General features: G+C 36.7%; 2 protein-coding genes across 5 annotated transcripts in view; one reads left to right on the forward strand and one right to left on the reverse strand.

Moving 5' to 3' along the window:
- LOC138696245 (uncharacterized) overlaps window positions 1-20,057 on the forward strand; it is a 29,027-nt gene continuing 8,970 nt past the window's right edge. For 2 of the 4 annotated variants that reach the window (XM_069820933.1, XM_069820931.1), the window contains exons 1-4: window positions 1-115; window positions 2,893-3,003; window positions 4,660-4,755; window positions 5,125-5,229. In XM_069820933.1, coding sequence (XP_069677034.1) covers window positions 2,934-3,003; window positions 4,660-4,755; window positions 5,125-5,229 — 271 coding nt within the window. In that variant the 5' untranslated portion in view covers window positions 1-115; window positions 2,893-2,933. Of the gene's footprint in view, window positions 116-2,892; window positions 3,004-3,910; window positions 4,091-4,659; window positions 4,756-5,124; window positions 5,230-20,057 lie in introns of those variants that run through there. The other 2 variants (XM_069820934.1, XM_069820932.1) reach the window with 2 other exon arrangements.
- LOC138696246 (uncharacterized) overlaps window positions 4,348-20,057 on the reverse strand; it is a 60,344-nt gene continuing 44,634 nt past the window's right edge. The window contains exon 4 of the mRNA XM_069820935.1: window positions 4,348-4,818. Within this exon, the coding sequence (XP_069677036.1) occupies window positions 4,816-4,818 (3 nt within the window). The 3' untranslated portion in view covers window positions 4,348-4,815. The remainder of the gene's footprint in view (window positions 4,819-20,057) is intronic.

Consider the following 20,057-nt stretch of genomic DNA (forward strand, 5'->3'; position numbering starts at 1 on the left):
GAGTAAAACAAAGACAGCGCCTTGTGGAGAGAAGTGGGAGGTCGGATTGATTTCTATGTGAGAATCAGAGTGAATCTCTTCCCACACCATAGACAAATAGCAGTCCCACACTAAGGTTAGCTTTCGGTAGCTTGTAAACTGCAGTAATAAGTAGAAAATAAAAACATTTACGTTTTGTAACTTTAGGGCCGATTCTAGGAATAAATGTATATATTGGTGACTGATAATAAATTAAGCCTCGATTGGACAGGTGCATTTAAAAACACTACCTAACGCGCGACGCAATTTAGAAATTACTGAAGACAATGAGGAAAAAATTATTAAATTATGGTTTATTTAACGACGCTCGCAACTGCAGAGGTTATATCAGCGTCGCCGGTATGCCGGAATTTTGCCCCGCAGAAGTACTTTTTACATGCCAGTAAATCTACTGATATGAGCCTGTCGCATTTAAACATTCTTAAATGCCATGGACCTCGGCCGGGATCGAACCCGCAACCTCGAGCATACACTGTTGTCTGAGCGGTAGTGGTGTGTTGTGCTGACCGTCATGGAGACTTGCAATGTGTAGGCCTACCTGTCTTTAGTGTCATTCCAAAGATAAGTGCACAGCACAAAATAATCTTCAAACGTAATTTCTCGTCCACGTCAAGTGTGAGCTGTGCTAGACATATTTTCACTCAGGGCCACCAAGTGGCGCAATCAAAATTACCCCATGCCTACCTGTGTGCTCCCAACTCCACACATATGAGGGGGTCAGAAACAAAGTGGGTACCGTGTTCTGGAGTTTATCCAAACATTAAAAATTTTAGTGGCAAAGGGATACATCTTTTAACCAAATCATACACTAAAATTGAAATAAAAAAATTCACGGAATTTACGAAACCTTAAGTATTTTCAACCACATTTTGTCACGAATAACTTAAGTGCACTTATATCCCTTTGCTTTTGACACCCTCATATATAAAAATTGAAGTTAAAAGTTTTTTTTTTTCAGTCATTTATTTAATTATTACTTTAATAAATTATATTCAGGCCAAGATTTTTCCTCCGCATTTGTTTCACAAATTCTCTTATCACTGCATAAATTAATAATATTGAAGTGTTAGTTTACATAATCTTCATAGAAGTTTAATTTCAGCTTGTTCCTGTTTCGCATCTAGATAGGCTATTGCACAAATTGAAAATTATTGGTATTTGTGAATTTAAAAATGCTGTCATTCTAATAATCTTATTATTAATGTAGACAGAACTTCATGTTTATTTCTTAGTAATAATGTCAGTTTTACATATCTAGTATTTCAATGACATAACTTTAATCTTAAATCATCCTTGAAGAATTGGGATTTCCCGGTCTCTTATTTGGGTCAAAAACTCTGATGGAACTTATATTTAACACTTGTGGTGAATTTTGGTGAAATCCAGAGGGCCTACTTAGTCAAAGCCACCCTCCTCACCTCTATGCTGGGGCCCCCTGGGATCCTTTAAGATGTGAAAGAAAGAGTGGTATGCGTAAAGCAATGGGAAGCTTCCGCATTTATCTATTACAAGAAGATATAAAAAATGGCATGATGAGTTTTTTCCCAGTAAAAGAATCCGGATGTAAGCTATCCCACTGTTTGGATGTCTGGGAGGGGGATACTGGAAAGGACATATCATGACGCAACCCAACAGAGAAGATGAAAGAAGATCCCCCAAGTAATGGTTCATTTTTTATTTTATTTTTTTTTTGGGACCAGGTCAAGCCTAATAATAACTGATAGGATTTGGACAATAATTATTCCAATTTCTGTTCAACAAACTGAAACATCAGTCCCGTGACTGTAAAAAACTCCATTTTCGAATTATTCAGGAAATATAAATCACTGCATTCAGGTTCGAATCCACTGTTCTCTGCATGACTCGCAGATGTCTGAGATATCTCTGCTAACTGAGACGAGACGGAAGACTTCACTTCTGCGAGGCATGTTAATATCCTCACCAAGGTCTAAATATACCTAGACGGCCCAGTTCAGAAGGGAAATAACTCAAAATTTAAAGTTATGAGAAACCTGGATTTTAAAGCTTCAAGTTGCTGTGAAAAATCCAATTAACACATTCTAATTATTTGAAACTTGTAGTATAGCTATATGAAACATCATAACAGAATTCTGGAGTAATTTCAACGATCCTTTGGTGTCTCACAGAAATATATTGCTTTAAAATGTAGTTTTCTCAAAACTTTAAATTTTAAGTTGTTTCCTTTTAAATTGTGTCGTTGATATCAATTATACATTAAATCCATTTTCTTCGTATTTTCTCAATTGCATTTCAGAACGGTTTATGACAACATTCGAAATAGAACGAATTTCAATAACTTCCTTAGCAATAGTTCGTGTATCTATGCTCTGTGTCTCTGAGCATGCGCAGTTTCTTGTATCTGGAACTTAGAATATTCAAAGGCCCATTATTTTATTTCTGATGGTGTACATAATCACAGCTTCCTTAAAATGATTTACTTATTGTTGACAGTTTGATGACGTACTTGTTGCCATTCTTACTTAATATGCACTATTTATGCTGTTCATTAGCTAGCAATCAGTGTGATAACGACAATTTCAACTCAGAATTGCTTTTGTTGTTAGTCAACTGTCCGAAAACAGGTCTGAACCTCACAAGTGATACCAAGAAGGCACCACTTATGAGGCAATTAGGCCAGAAGCTAATGGGATAGGGGGCAAGTTCCTTTCCCCCTTCATTGCAAACATCGCCGACTAGCTACATATTATTCACTAGTCAGACTTGAGATGCATACAAACAGTTGTTCTTCCTCTGAAACATATCGTCAAGTGAAATGTACTGCCTGATAATGTATATGTACATATCAGCCAGAACCTCAATATTGCTTTTTAGCTGGATCCAAAACAGGAGAGAAGGCAGTGACAGGCGCAGCCATGCGGAAGTCCGCTGTGATGCAGATGATCTACACATTCATACGTTTGAATGAATCCATCTCTTTTGAAGGTACAGCAATTTTATTGTTTACATCAGTGGCGTGTAGTAATATTTCAAAGTAGGGAAGCAGTAACTAAATAAAATTAATATTTAGAAAATAAATTACCTATTCATCTGTCATTTAAACTGCAGAATGATTCTCCCATTTTGCTTGTTAAACTCTTCTATGACGACATCGTAAAAACGAAATTGCTGTGACAGTTCCTTAAAATATTTTTCAATTTCAAAACTGAAGACTGTGACATTCGCTCTTTGCCTACAGAGTTTCTCACAAATGTCTTTATCCTCTTGAGAATAGATAGGAAGTGGTGGTAGGAATTGTTAGTGTAAGTTCACAAACTTTGACAACTGCAGAGTAGGCCACCTCTAGGTTATTTTCCTTAATAAATTTCAACAACTCACTCACGCACCCAAAGATAATACAATATAATGGATCTTGAAACTTTTAACTTGCAGTGCTGTAAAACAGTAAAAAGTGACTTATCGGGTTTTTTCTCTGTACTATTCATATGATATATATAACATGATATATGATAACAATAATGATAGGATTATATGTATATATGTGGTATATGAAGAGCAAAGGGGAATACATAAGTCCAAAATTATTCATTTTCTGTTATAATAATAATAATAATAATAATAATAATAATAATAATAATAATAAATGTAATAATAATAATAATAATAATAATAATAATAATAATAATAATCTATGGCACCACAGCCCTTGAAGGGTCCAGACCACCAGCCAGCTGCTGGCCTCACGTTCACATGTCGAAGCAGAGGTGGACCATGATCCAACCAGAATGGAGGTATCGTGTGGTTAGCACGATGATTCCTCCCCCCCCCCCCAGCCGTTATAGCTCGCTTTTGTAACCAGATTTTGTTACCTTTCGTAGCTCCCCAAGTGCATCACGATGCTAAATGGACATCGATCTCATACACTGGCCAAAATTTCATGAGAAAATTTCTTTCCTCATGAGGACTCTAACCAGCACGCATTCCATAACACGATTCCGAGGCAGGATGGCTTAGACCACGACACCACAGCGCGGGACTCGTTTTCTGTTTTAGATGTCCTGTAATAGCTCAGGTACTTGTTTGTAGTTTAACTAAGTATACAGAATAACAATCTCAGTATTTTTCCAAATACTTTTTTATCCATCCCTGTAATAGATTCACATATTGAAAACTAGCAGTAATATTTCAAAGTTTCTCAATTTGTTATACATTTGGTTCTGACCTATCCCATGGTTAGGAAGTGTGCTCACCCTTACATGACCAGGAAATTGTAGGCCAGAAACCTTTGAATGCCAATGTACTCTTAGACACACAGGCACTCTACATTTAGAAGCCATCTGTAAATAAACGACTAAGGATAAATTAAGTTCATTTCTTAAATAAGATTCAAAATTACTTTTATTTCAGTTCATTGAATTTGTTTTTCTTTAAGGCTATATGTGCGTTAGAAGTAACTTTACTATGTGCTTCAACTTTTGATTCCTTTTCAATCTTCACTTTTATGATTTACTTATTGTTAATAGTTTGATGACATAAATACTCTCTACTTACTTAATATGCTTCTATTTATCCTGTTAATAACATTAGCTAACAATCAAGTTTATTACAATGATTTAAACTCAGAATTATATTGCATTTTAGATGGACTCGAAGACAGTGAGTCATCGAGCTGCCTCCACCAGGACAGCAGAACAGCAAGCTTAATCACATTGTGGAGTAAAACCAATCTTTCTGAAGGTACAGTAACTGTTTACATCCTGAAGTGGTGGCGCTTTCAGCCATGAACAAGTTCGATTTTTACTGTAAATAAAAGAATAAAGGTAAATTAATTTCATTTTTTAAAATACGATTAAAAAATTACTTTTATATCAGTTAATTGAATTTGTTTTTTTTTTAGGCTATATGTGCATTAGAAGTAACTTCACTACGTGGTTCAACTTTTGATTCCTTTTCAAACTTCACTTTTATGATTTACTTATTCTTAATAGGTTGATGACGTACATATTGCCTACTTACTTAATATGCTACCTATTTATCCTGTTCATTACATTAGCTAACAATCAGTTTATTACGACGATTTAAAATCAGAATTAAGTTGCATTTTAGAGGGACCCAAAGGGACAGAGAAGGTGATGATGGACGAAGACAGTGAGATGTCGAGCGGTCACTACCAAGGCAGAACAGCACGCTTAATCACATTGAGCAATGAAGGTACAGTAATTGTTTACATCCTGAAGTAGTGGCGCTTCCAGCTATGCACAAGTTCGATTGCTGGTAGCGAAGAGGAGATTTATTGAGTAGTGCCATTCAGCCAGTTGGTCCAAACCGCTTGTTAAATTTGTCGCAATTCGTACAACCTGGTGTTAAATATTTGAATTAAGTTCTTTACAGAAAGAAAGAACATATAACTAGTAAATATAATGATAAAATAAACGACAAAATACTACTCGAAACGAATCATATTAATTTATTGTTACATTTTTGTTTCCTATCCAAGTGTGCAGGCATTCAGGAAAGGATATGATATTATGCCTGTTGCCTTGAAACACACTTGCGCTTATTTTGGTGTCGTTTACTCGGTTATCCTTATACTTTCCCTTTTCAATGATAATACCACATACACAACAATGAAACGTAGTAAGTTATTCAAAAACATACTTAAAAAAATTAAATGGACTTCCAACTACAAAATGGACTATTAATACTGCTTGTGTCTCACTTCCTGAACTGTTTCTTTGCGGGGGCGAGACGCAGAGGGAGCGAGTGGGAGGTCCTGGGTACCGCACGTGCCTACTACCCTACGTTCAACACATCGGCCTTTTCAGGATTCCTTTCATCTATGGAGCAAGATCAGCCAACTGCGGAATCCTTGTAATATTTTATTATTATTTAATAATTAACAGACAAGTGAAAGCTAGTATCTCAATAATTCTGTTCAGAGGGACGAATATATTTGCTTTTTAAGCCTACAATCTGGTTTTATGGCGGAAAGTTGTAGTCTCATTTCTACTGTACATTTGCATTTTGTCTTTTCGGTATTTTGTTTTAGTGAACACGTACGCAGAGAATCCAGTGATGAAAGTGATAAGTATTATTTTCAGTTTTAGATGTTCATTAAACATATTATTACGCATATTATTGGAATATTATTATTATTATTATTATTATTATTATTATTATTATTATTATTATTATCGGTGGTTTCATGTTATTATTGATTCATATTTGCGTAACATTTATATATTTTTATAGTAACCACTAAGTATAAAGTAGACACCGCAGCAGCCAGTCGGCTAAGGCACTTGTCTATCAATCCAGAGTTGTGCTCGGGCGCGGGTTCGATTCCCGCTTGGGCTCATTACCTGGTTGGATTTTTTCCGATGTTTCCCCAACCGTAAGGCGAATGTCAGGTAATCTATGGCGAATCCCCGGCCTCATCTCGCCAAATACCATTTCGCTATCCCATCGATGCAAAATAACTTAGTAGTTGATAAATGTCCTTAAATAATCAAGTAAAAAAAGTATGAAATAAAATTTAAAATCATATACAGCTCACGGAACCCCGGAACATACTTTGAGAAACGCTGCTCTATGGTAATTCAGCAGTTGAACGAAGAGTGGACGAAGAGTGGCCTAGTGTGTACATACATTTTCGGAAATCGCTATCAGAGATAATAGCGATAGTGGCAACCACGATTAGAGTATCCAGTATTAAAAACAGTAAAGACTCCTGGAATGACATAGGAGAATGTTTTCAGAACATGTAATATGCTATTGTGCAGCCACAATGTAGCTGCCGTGCCAGTCCGAGTAGACCTAAGAGGCGTGGTTATAAACACTAGGAAACTCTCGGCTCAGGACGTGAGACACGGGCAGTAAGGTACTTCGTTTTCCTCTTGTAATATTTTATTCCATTTCAGTTTTCATTAAGAATATTAACAATATTGAATGCTTTATAGTCGCTGTATTAGTAGTAGCCAGTATCATGTAAGCTGTGCTTATGTTTAAATCTAAATTCTAAGAGTGCAATCAGTGTAGTGCAATGAAACTTTAAAGTGGTCGATCAAGTCTCTTTAGTAGTGGTAGTTGGTTGAAGTTTCGAAAAGTGAAAAGTTAAATTGGTAAATACATAATACATCACCGCCCCCCTTTTTTTTTCTTTTGAAAAAGCCCTGTTGTATTTTTGGTCTACGGAAAATACTCGTCTTTATGGAAAAATTCAGTCCTGTCACTCCATTACAACAATGTATTATATTTTCCCTAGACCAAAGACACAATACGGCCTTGCTACGAAGTGGCACTGAAATGCTGTACATGTTGTTGTTGTTGTTGTTGTTGTTGTTGTTGTTTTCTAATGCCAGGCGTTTGACAATAAAGTCATTTGACCTCTTGCACTCAAATACTTTTCAAAGATATTATCATGGCCAGCCACTGAAGCACAGATTTTGAGGTGTTCCGAATCCATCTCTTGGTCTGAGTCGCACAATGGGCAGATAGGGGACTGATATATTTCAATTCTATGCAGGTGTTTGGCCAAACAATCATGGCCTGTTGCCAATCTAAATGCAGCTACAGACGATTTTCGTGGTAAATCGGGAATTAACTGTGGATTATGATGCAGAGAGTTCCATTTTTCCCCTTGAGATTGTGTTATCAAATTTTGTTTGTTGAAGTCTAAGTATGTAGATTTAATAAATCTTTTCACATAGTAATACGTAGATTTAGTAACAGGTCTGTAAGTAGCAGTGCTGCCCTTCTTTGCTAAAGCATCCGCATTCTCGTTTCCCAGGATTCCACAATGGGATGGTATCCATTGGAATACAATTCTTTTATTGAGTGATATTAATTGAGAGAGCATTTTAGTTATTTCTGCTGTTTGAGATGAAGGTGTGTGTTTAGAGACTATTGATAGAATAGCTGCTTTGGAGTCTGACAATATAACTGCATTCTTAAATTTATTGATGTGGCATAGAAGATTCCTGAGACTTTCACTTATTGCAATGATTTCTCCATCAAAATTTGTTGTTCCATACCCAAGAGATCTATAAAGTGAGAAGAGACAGCACGTAACACCTGCACCGGCACCTTGTTCTCTGGAGATCAAGGATCCGTCAGTGTAAAAATGAAGCCAGTTAACCTAATATTAATTGTCTCTAAAGACAGTTGTTTTAGTATTTCAGTGTTTACTTCTGATTTCACTATTTCTTCTGTTAAATTTATATTCAAAAGAGTTAAAGGGTTTGGTTTAATTTGTAAGTTTTCTTTTAAATTCGGGATATTGATTTTCTGTTTTAATTCTTGAACAATGGATATGAAACTTTTTCGAGTTTTCAATCTACAGAGAGGACTGTATGAATGCCAATTGTTTCCTGGTAATCTGATAAGTTTTTGATATTGAATCAGTGCTTTTTCTTTTATTGTCATTTTGATGCTGTTAATATTAGTGAGGAATCTCATAGAATCGATTGGAGTTGTTTTGATTCCACCAGTAATGAGTCTGAGAGCTTGGTTTTGAACATATTCTATTTCGTTTATGAAAGGTGAAGTAATTAAAATTTCTCCGCAGTATGTCAGCACTGGCTGTATAAACATTTTGTATGTAGTGTTCAAAGTATTCCTAGAGCATCTCCATTTCTTTCCTGCTAGTCTTTTTAGAAGGGAGAATCTTTTACGAGCTTTTTCAGAAATGTATTTCAATTGGTTGCTCCATGTTAACTTACTATCGAAAATAACTCCAAGATATTTGGATTCATAAGTCCTAGGAAGGTGTTGGCCATTGTATTGGATATTGAATTCTCTTTCTTTTTTACCAGGTGAAAATATTTGGTAGTTACTTTTGCTTAAATTGAGTGTCATCAAATTTGATGTATTCCATTCATGTAGTTGATTTAGAGCTTTAAGAGCAGAATTTTGAATTTTGTCTCTATGTCAGTAAGATCCGGAAGTCCACAAAACTATATCATCTGCAAATAGTGCTGTTTTCATGTTTGATTCCTCTAATAGGGAGGGTAAGTCATTTATATAAATATTGAATAAAGTTGTGCTGAGGACAGCACCCTGAGGTAGACCTCGATATGTTTGTCTGTAACTAGAAAGTGAATTATTGAATTTAGTGGCAATGAATCTTTGACTAAGGAATTCTGCTATCCATCTGAACATATTGCTGGAGATACCTAATTTCTGGAGTTTTAGTAATAATTTATTTCTCCAAACAGAGTCATATGCTAACTGAAAGTCAATAAATATTGCCAAGATATCTTCTTTCTTGTTAAAACTGTCTTTTATTTCTTGGCCGAGGCATATGACTTGTTCATTGGTACATGTACATGTTAAATTAACTTAATGTGCAGTAACAGCAGATTGTGTAAGTGCGTGTGCAGATAGTATACTATGTGGAGCATAGGTCTGCAACAAGTGAGCGGCACTTTGTTCTATTCCTGGCTAGGTAGGCCTACATCTTTGACAGGTAGGATAATGTATATGATATGTATTTGAAGATGTAGCGAGGGAACCCTCCGCCGCTCTGATGTTGGCCCAGTGCACAGATGAAATGTCGGAAGTCTACCCCCCTTCTTCCTGACCCGAGTCAATGATTTTAAGTGATAGGGTAAACTAGGGTCTGTTGGACAGTCAGGCATGTTGGATTTTTTTTTTAGTATGTTATTTTACGACGCTTTATGAACAGCGTAGGTTATTTAGCATCTGAATGAGATGAAGGTGATAATGCCGGTGAAATGAGTCCGGGGTCCAGCACCGAAAGTTACCTAGCATTTGTTCATATTGGGTTGAGGGAAAACCCTGGAAAAAACCTCAACCAGGTAAGTTGCCCTGACCGGGAATCGAACCCGGGCCACCTGGTTTCGCGGCCAGACGCGCTGACCGTTACTCCACAGGTGTGGGCATGTTGGACACTCCGTACTTTAACATGTTACCACGCCGCTTGTGGGCACCACATTCAGCTAGAAGTCAATGACGGAAGTAGCCCCACTCGTGCCTACTTCCGTCATTGACTTCTAGCAGAATGTGGTGCCCACAAGTGGCGTGGTAACACGTTAAATTACAGAGTGTCCAACATGCCCGACTGTTCAACAGACCCTAGTTTACCCTACACATAAGAGCATGTTGATTTGCAATTTTACTTTATTTGTAGCTGCTTATTATTTCATATTTCTATTGATATTATGAAATTTATAGTTATTTTGGAACATGTTATATATTATTTGTATTTTTCCAGCTTTTTCCTCATTGACATGCATCACAGTCATACCCACAGAAAGTTTGTTCAGCCAGGTGTGATACTAATGAATAGGTGAAAGATCTAGCTCGGTAAATGAGTGATGTGAAGGTTTAACTAGGGTTTAAAAGGAGTCGAGTTGTGGAACTTTAAATTGGTACTTTGCTTGGAGGGACTACCCAAACATACACGCATAAGTAGAGTTGGCAGTGGCGGCTCGTGAACTTGTGGATTGAGAGAGCTGCAGTAGATTTTGGTACATACAAATTTCACTTCTTGATGCCATTACTAATAAGTATAGGACAAAAATAAATGCACTACATATCGAAAAACCAAAACTTCCTGACTTAGTTGGGAGATATCTGTGGCATCATTTGCTAATCGCTAAAAAGAAACTAATACCATCGATGATTTCGTCTGAATTTCAGATCAGCAGATACTCAACTTGCAATCTACCAGTGCATTCTGAATTGTCTTAGAATCACCTTTAAATAGTGACATGTTCCAAATGATTTTTGAGAGGCCCGTTTAGATTACTCATGAACTGTAGCAACCCACGAAATACACCAGGGTTCTTCGAATCGTTTTTTAATCATGTCCCCTAAGGGGAAGTTCATATTGGCCACAAAATTTGATACAATCAATATTTTTTAAAAATAATTTCACGATTTTTTCTCACTTCTTGATTATGTTTGAGAATGTTTGTTCTGTTCGCTTCACTTAATTGCACAGCAATATTAGTTTTGCCTAACATAGCCAATGAAACAACATTTTTCAGGTGAGACTGCGAAGATTCGTGCATTTTGCTTTTTAGGAGCAAATGTCCTAAATGTGTCACACCGCTCCTAGTCCATGCAGCATCACCACCGAAGAGGAGGCAAGGAAAACAAAATACAGATTTTTTTTTTTTTTGTTCACATCCACGTAACCACAAATGCTTAGCGTAGATTTCATTGTTATACTTCCTTACAGTACATACTGTATATGCACTATTTCGGCTGGATGAAGCTTGAGTAAGATTTAAGTCGGGTAATGGACGACCCTTTAATTTCACTTCATTACATCAATCTTCTCCGCAAGGGACAGTTGAGAAAAATAAAATTAATATTCTGTAATTCACACACACTCATTCTTGCAAATTTGCACTGGTTAAGTTACAGTACTAAGACGTCACACCAAAGCAACACTCAGATATACTGATGGTCAACAATTTTCTAAAACTGGAAAAGAAGTCTCTTTCGTGTTTTACGTGCTATATCAAAAGGATTCTACTAGTGCAATCATTTTGAGGTAAGGCAAATATTAGATTCTGCTGGAGGCTGGATATATACGTAATAATAAGGCAAAAGAGAATATTAATTTCGTTATATTAACCGATAAAATTCTACAACAATAAGTATGTGAGAAGAAAATAAAAATTTTGTCATTAAGTTTCAAGGGAATAGATAATCCATTTGACGTAGCATTACAATAGTGGTGTGGGAGGGGAGGAAAGATCTTCCCTTGTGGCCTGGCACTGCAAGCCACTGCAGCGAAATATGGGTTTTAAACAGCGGCAGTTTCCCTGTGCTTCCCTTCACCTCTCTACCCCCTGACCTTCAAGACACACTCTCTTACGAGCTGTCCTACCCTGCAGATCCCAGGACGACTTTGAATGCAGTGTCAATTCCAATACAGTCGATGCGCAAAAAGATTATGCATAAGATAATAGTATATTTTCCCGGCCAGATGAAATATAAAGCAATTTACCAATAAAAGCTGTAACAATTCTTCTACAAATTAAAATAAATATTATTTTTAATTTCCTGTCAAAGCAGGGAGTGCTGCAGCTCTGCAGCTCTTATGGGCAGGCCGCCCCTGAGAGCTGGGATTTTTATGTAGTATCACTTAGCAATAAATATGTAGTGAAAAATGGTGAAATATGTTGTAAAATGGAAAAAATTTGTAATATCACATATTTAATACAAACTTAATATTTTGTTAGTTACATCACTGAAAACACGTTTATACATTAAATTTTGTAGCACAGTGAACAATAATGTATTTTTCTATGTTCTCTGGGGTCATTGAAAGACGTTTGTCACTCAGAATGTTCTCAGAGAAAGATCTTTCTATGTTACTTGATGTAGCTTGGGCAAATTTTAGGAGAGGAATTTTACCTTGAGGAATGTCCTTGGGTGAATCAACATCATCTTCATTTAGAATTCGGCACACACTGTGAATGTTGAATATGCAAAAATGTTTGCAATTTACTCAATACACTTGCACCAGTTTCTCCATGCACAGCACTTAGATTTTCAGTAGCATCATCTATGACACCAATAGAATCGTGCAAAGGAAGTCCTGATGTTTGATGCTTTCTGGAAGCAAGCTGAAGTTGCCCCTGATGTAGACAATTGAGGAGACCACTTTGGAGTCACTAAAGGCAGTCTGAGATTCACAAATAGATGCAGCACTTTCAGGATCAAAAGAATCGACAACAGTCTTTACAGCATCTAGATGCTCACTATAGAAGTCGACCATTTCTATCCATGTTCCCCACCTCGTTAACACTGGTTTTGGAGACAGTGATATCTCTGGCAATTGCTGTTTGTAAGATAGCATTCGTTGTGGGGCTTTTAGAAAAACTTTTTTTTTGCTGAAATTAATCTGTTCACTTGTGTAAATTTAGCTCTAATATCTTTGGCAATACGTTGCAGTCCATGGGCCAAGCACGTAAAATGGAGTATATTGGGGTAAAACACTTTAAGAGCAGTTGCAGCTTTAAGCATGTATGCTGCAGCATCGGAATACATTACTAGTACTTTCTCCCCTTGCATTCCAGTTGGCCACAGAACTTTTAATCCATCATTCACAAACCTCGCAATAGTTGAGTGATTTGTATAGTCCAACTCTTTACAGTAGATCAAACATGGCTTTGAGGCACTGTCAGATTCTAGCTTCCCCAACACAAGATTCACAATAAATCGACCCTTAGCATCCGTTGTTTCATCAACAGCAACCCATATGAAAGCATTTTCTATGTACTCTCTTACGTTGTACATTGGCTCATCACAGCAGACTTGAAGATAATTCTTGCATAGTGTTGATTGATGAGGAACATGTTGCTTGCAATATTTTTCTAGGAAAGATGTGAATTCAGGCACCTCAAATTTATACCATGGAATATTGGCTGCAATAATGCACTGCATAAGTCTTTATAAAAAGATATTATTATGATGTACCGAAGTACATATGATATTTCCGTGCAGATATTCTGCATCATCGTATGATGAAAGATGAGTGGAACAGAGAAAAATTCTATCCAGCTCCGGGATTTGAACCCTGGTTTTCACCTCTACATGCTGAATCTCTATCCACTAAGCCACACCGGATTCCCATCCCGATGTTGGATCGAATCCTCTCAGTTTAAGTGCCACCTCTTGGGTTCCCTCTACTGGCCTACCCCTCTTGCACTGTGTCATAGATGTATGACAGTGGCACAATGTCCATACATGTGCAGAGGTGCACTCGTTACGAGTGACTAATTGGCCGGGATCTGATGGAATAAGCGCCGTCTTTAAATCACTAAATGATTATTTTTCGCATATCATATATTATTATGATGTACCGAAGTACATATGATATTTCCGTGCAGATATTCTGCGTCATCATATGATGAAAGATGAGTGGAACAGAGAAAAATTCTCTCTGGCACCGGGATTTGAACCTGGGTTTTCAGCTCTACATGCTGACGCTCTTTCCACTAAGCCACACCGGATTCCCATCCTGATGTCAGATTGAATCATCGAACCTCTTGGGTTCCCTCTAGTGGCCTATCCTCTTGCACTGTTCCACTCATCTTTCATCATATGATGATGCAGAATATCTGCATGGAAATACTATATGGACTTCGGTACATCATAATAATATATGATATGCGAAAAGTAATCACTTAGTTGGATCCCGGCCACTTAGTCACTCATAACGAGTGCACCTCTGCACATGTATGGACATTGTGCCATTGTCATACATCTATGACACAGTGCAAGAGGGTAGGCCACTAGAGGGAACCCAAGAGGTGGAACTTAAACTGAGAAGATTCGATCCGACATTGGGATGGGAATCTGGTGTGGCTTAGTGGATAGAGCTTCACCACGTAGAGCTGAAAACCCAGGTTCAAATCCTGGTGCCGGAGAGAATTTTTCTCTGTTCCACACGTCTTTCATCATTTTATAAAAAGAGTTACTTGAAGGTGAAGGATTTTTCATCTGTGTTAAAAGTATTTGTTTCTTCTGCAGACCTAATTGTTGGTTTTTTCTATGCTGATCACTTCGTACATGTTGTTCAAGCTGGGATTTCATAGAACATGCGATATGTTTGTTACATGCTTGATAAATCACTACTTTACCATCACTTGTAAAAGACTAGTCAACTGCAATCCATGATTTTAACTTTGAAGCCAACAAGGACGCAACTGGTGCCATATTGACACTAGAGAAGACTGATGTTGAATGAACTATTTCCTTCACTGTTTAAACGAAACTAAAATCTACTTGAGATATTTCAGAAGTAGCCTACAAATCCTTTAAGAACAGAGTTGGAAATTCCAAAGTAACAAAATGATCACATAAATTTGTTTAGGAAAACATTTCTAGAAACTTCAATATGCAGGTGGCTAGTTTAAAGCCATTAACCCTAATAGGGATGAAAGATGTATAGCATTAAAGAAATATATGAGCGTGTTTTCTGCAACTAATTGGACCTTTCTTAAAACCCATTTTAGAAGTGTCTTCCTTTCAAATACCTGTTAGTTGTGCCATCTTAATCCACCTATTATGGCATTGACAACAGTCGGATTTGAGTTTCAAACTTCAACACAGCAATTTACATACATTTTAATACGAAAATGCTAAAATATGTAATTTTATGTAATATCACTAAGAATATGTAAAATGCCGGTACCTATACCTTGACCAAAACTACTTCCGACTTGACAGTTTACAGAGAAGGGGGAGCAGTGTTGTCATGTTGCCCATCTTTCGTGTAAGCGAGCGCGCTGCCGATAGAGTGCAGTAATGAACAGCTGACATGAACACATACATTTCTAACCAATTTGTTGAACACTAGGCATTAAAACTTGTGTATATTATTATTTTTATTAGTTTATTATAATTAGTGGTAGTAGTAGTAGTAGTATTCTTCAATGTAATACCGCTAGAAAAGTGTCGAAAGGACTGTAAACTGTAAAAACAGGTTTAAATTTAATACGAACCCTCTACTTCTACAAGTGTCAGTATTCTTCAATGTAATATTGTTAAAAAGACGTTGAAAAAATTGTAAACTATAAAAATATTTATGATTAAAAAACTGCACTGCTTTTTCCTTTTCCAGTATTGATAACAGTGCTCTTATTAATTTTAACACACGCAGCAGTTGTCATTACAACTTGCGCCAAAGGTAAAAGAGGCCCGCCATTATCTTTCTCCCTCTCAAAATACTCTCTTACATACCACACACCCTCTCTCTCGCTTGACCCTTTAATGGGGCACCTTGTCCAATATTCTTTGTTCTCTGCCTGTCTTTCTTTCCTTCCGACATTGCACAAATCACTTGTTTAGAAACTCTCGCAGAAACTAGAAAATGCACACTAGCCACACACTCCACCAATGATAACGAAGATAATACGTGTAATATAATTTAAACACAATAATATTATCGATACACTAAAACAATAATACAACTAAATAATATTTTAACTCACACAAAGCACGTGCTAACCAGTCAACTCAAAGTCATTCCAGGCGACTGTGTTCACCACTAGGCCGTGGTATTCACGTGCAATTTGTAAACATAGACACGGCAACACTGTCCCGTTACCATGGTTACGCGTCTCTCGTGATTGGTTGATTTGAATGGTTGCCATGGTAACATGCTAAAGGCGCCATTTGTCAGGTCGGAAGTTGTTTTGGACAAACCATACAAATATGTAAAAAAAATATGTAAAATGAAATTCAGTTATAATGACTCAAACATAGTAGTTTGTGAACATATAACTTTTCCCAGCGTCTAAATAGCAAGGAAAAAAATGTAATTACATACAAATCCCAGCTTCACTTATCAGTAAGGCCAGGGTTTATACACAAAGTCTTCAAATGTGCATAATAAAACAAAACATTTGCAAAAACAAGGAAAACCCAATTTAACTAGAGTTTACTACTATTCTAAAATAAATGAGAATGATATGTCAGGCATTTTGCACCAAGATCCAATATGTGCACTTCATTTCTTTGTTTTCCTTATTTTATCTGAACACAGCCAACAGCATTGTACAAATTGTGATTTTGTAAGATTCAGGTTCAAGCAAGCCACATTTTCTCGTTATTTTTTACATTGAGCACAGTACTGTAACCAAGGTATTTCGACAATACCATGTGTAGTTTTGTCTTCACAGCCTCATCAGTGGTCCTTTGTGTGTGGGATATGTGTTCTGTTAGGATTCTACTCACATGACGTGGGTTAATAAAATTTTATTACTGCCCAGTTCGTATGGGTTATAATTAGACTTGACCTTGAAGTAAAGACACAAAGGTTAGCGGTAGAAAATTCAGTTGCATCTTTTCGACCCTGTCGGATATTAGATATATATGAAATGTCAGAAGGAAGTGAAATTGGGAGGGGATTACGTCTAGGAAGCACTTTTTCACCTACCTGTTCAACATCTACTAGAAGAATTTTTGTGAAGAACTGTTTTCAGAACATGAGAGGAGTGGTAATAGGAGGAAGAAGAATAAAGTGCATAAGATTTGCTGATAATATGGCGTTGTTAGCAAAAGAGGAGAAGATACTAAGGGATATGCTACTGGAGCTAAATGACAGCTGTGAGCGGTATGGGATGCAGATAGATGCAAATAAGACAAAGAGCATAGTCATAGGAAGAAAAATAAAGAAGATAAACTTGCGAATTCTAAATGAGGCATTAGAGCAAGTGGATATCTTCAAATACTTGGGGTGTACTATAAGCAGTAATATGAACTGCTGCCAGGAAGTCAAAAGGAGGATAGCAATGGCCAAGGAAGCTTTTAATAGAAAAAGGAGCATCTTCTGCAGACCTCTGAAAAAAAAAAACCAAGGAAGAGACTAGTGAAGTGCTTCGTATGGAGTATGGTGCAGAAACATGGATGTTATGACGAAGTGAAGAGAAGCGAATAAAAGCATTTCAAATGTGGGTATGGAGAAGAATGAAACGTGCGAAGTGGATAGAGAGAATAAGAAATGAAGCTGTGTTGGAAAGAGTGGGTGAAGGAAGAATGATGCTGAAACTGATCAGTAAAAGAAAAAAGGAAATGGTTGGGTCACGGCTGAGAAGAAACTGCCTACTGAAGGATGCACTGGAAGAAATGATGAACGGGAGAAGAGTCTGGGACAGAAAAAATCAGATGATAGACGACATTAAGATATATGGATCATATTATAATCCATATTTAAAAATGGACTGAAAGTAATCCCAGTGTTAGGGAAATTTTATCTAAGAACAGTTAGTGGTTGAATTGTAGTAACTTTTCTGGAAAATGTGTTATATGCAATCAAATCTTGTGAATCACATGTATCTTGTCCTGAAAATTGACACCTGGTCCCAGCAGAGAACGTCCTAGGAAATTGTTTCAGGAGAGCAGTAAGAAACGTAAGAGACAAAAAGTGGAAACATTAATAGCAAGTACGAGGAGACGCAAATTAACTTATGCTGGTCAGATTAGTTTATGATTGGAATAACGGTTTTTTTCGTAACTTTTTTTTTATTACATTTGAAGAAGACAAACTATCTCCTAAGTAATGGTTCGTCTTTTATCTTTTTTTTGCGGGGCCAGGTCAAGCCTAATAATAACTCATAGGGTTTGGGCAGTAATTATTCCACTTTCTGTTGAACAAACTAGAACATTGGTCCCATGACTCTGTAAAAAAGAACTCCATTTTCGAGTTATTCAGGAAATAATCACTGCAATCAGGCTCGAATCTGCTCTCCTTTGCATGACTTGCAGATGTCTGAGCCATTTGAGCTACTGAGACGAGACGGAAGACTTCACTTCTGCGCAGCATGTCTGGTCCTCACCAAAGTCTAAATATATATAGACGGCCCAGTTCAAAAGGGAAACAAATCAAAATTTAAACTTTTGAAAAACTTTAAGTTTGAAACTTCATGTTGCTGTGAAAAATCCAATTAACACATTCTAATTATTTGAAACTTATATTATAGCTATATAAAACATCATTAACTGGATTCTGGAGTAATTTTAACGATCCTTTGGTTTCTCACAGCAATATAAAGCTTTAAAATTTTAAATTTTCAACATAAAATTTAATTTGTCATACGTTAAAAGTGTTAAAATTGTTAAAAAGGTATTTACCTATGACAGACGGCCCGTTTCGACGCTATGTGTCGTCGTCTTCAGTGTCTCTTGAACCACTGGTGATCTTGACTCTGCGATGTGCAGTTGTCGATGGTAGGGGTGGGGGTGTGTTGCTCCTATGCTCGACAACTGCACATCGCAGAGTCAAGATCACCAGTGGTTCAAGAGACACTGAAGACGACGACACATAGCGTCGAAACGGGCAGTCTGTCATAGGTAAATACCTTTTTAACAATTTTAACACTTTTAACGTATGACAAATTAAATTTTATGTTTTTAACAAAGTGTTAACGAGAACTTTAATCAATTAAATTTTCAGTTGTTTCCTTTTGAACTGGGCCGTTGATATCAATAATTATATACAACAAATCCATTTTCTTTGTATCTTTTCAAGTGCGTTTTAGAACAGGTCATGACAGCACTCGAAATAGAACGAATTTCAATAACTCCCTTAGCAATAGCTTGTGTATCTATGCTCTATGTCTCTGAGAATGCGCAGTTTTTTTGTATCTGGAACTTAGAATATTCAAGGAGTCCATTAGTTTCTTTTTGGTACTGTACATAATCACGGAGAATATTCAAGGGGCCCATTACTTTTTTCTGATAGTGTACATAATCACGGTCTCCTAGAAATGAGGCTGGACAATATACCTAACCTGCCGACAATGCATCAGCTGCGTTTTGATTGCTGGCTGGCTGTCACGAGGTCAATTAGCAGACAACTTGTTAGGAATTACCAGTTAGAAAATAAGTTTTATTTAAGTTAGAATCATAAATAAATATTTCAGTTTCACTCTCAAAATGTTACGATAGCTTATGATTTGAGTTCATAATCGGTAAAAATGAGCCTAGGACCTGGAGACTTTAACAAATGTTGTTATATAACCTTATGTAAACCCTTGTTTCCAACATTGGATATATATTATAGACTATTTAGCCGTAGTACACAATACCTCCGCAAAGATACTATATTCATACAATACGATATCTAAATATGTCAATTTAGATTCAATTCAAGGCGATAATAATTACACTGTATGTATCGTGGTTCTACAGTTTATAATAAATTTACATAAGAGTTTGAAACATTTGAGGCCTTCAAGCCAAGAGTGTAAGTTTGACAGATGAAGCATCCATTTAACTCTATGAAGTTTTAAATATATTAATATGTAGCTACCATCATTTAATAAGTCTATACTTAAAACCAAGCTGTAGTATTGGTGGTAGAGTTACGTCTAAGAGAGTAAAATCGGTTCCATTGGCTGATGTTTCGAAGAAGTTAAATTGGTAAATGCTTAGTACATCACCCCTACTTGTTAGTAAAGCCATATTGTATTTTTAGTCCACGAAAAATACTCGTTTTTTATGGAAAGATTAACTCCTGCCACTTTCTGCAACGACATATTGAATTTTCCCTG

Source organism: Periplaneta americana, chromosome 3 (genome assembly GCF_040183065.1).
Source record: "Periplaneta americana isolate PAMFEO1 chromosome 3, P.americana_PAMFEO1_priV1, whole genome shotgun sequence".
NCBI classification, from domain to species: Eukaryota; Metazoa; Arthropoda; class Insecta; order Blattodea; family Blattidae; genus Periplaneta; species Periplaneta americana.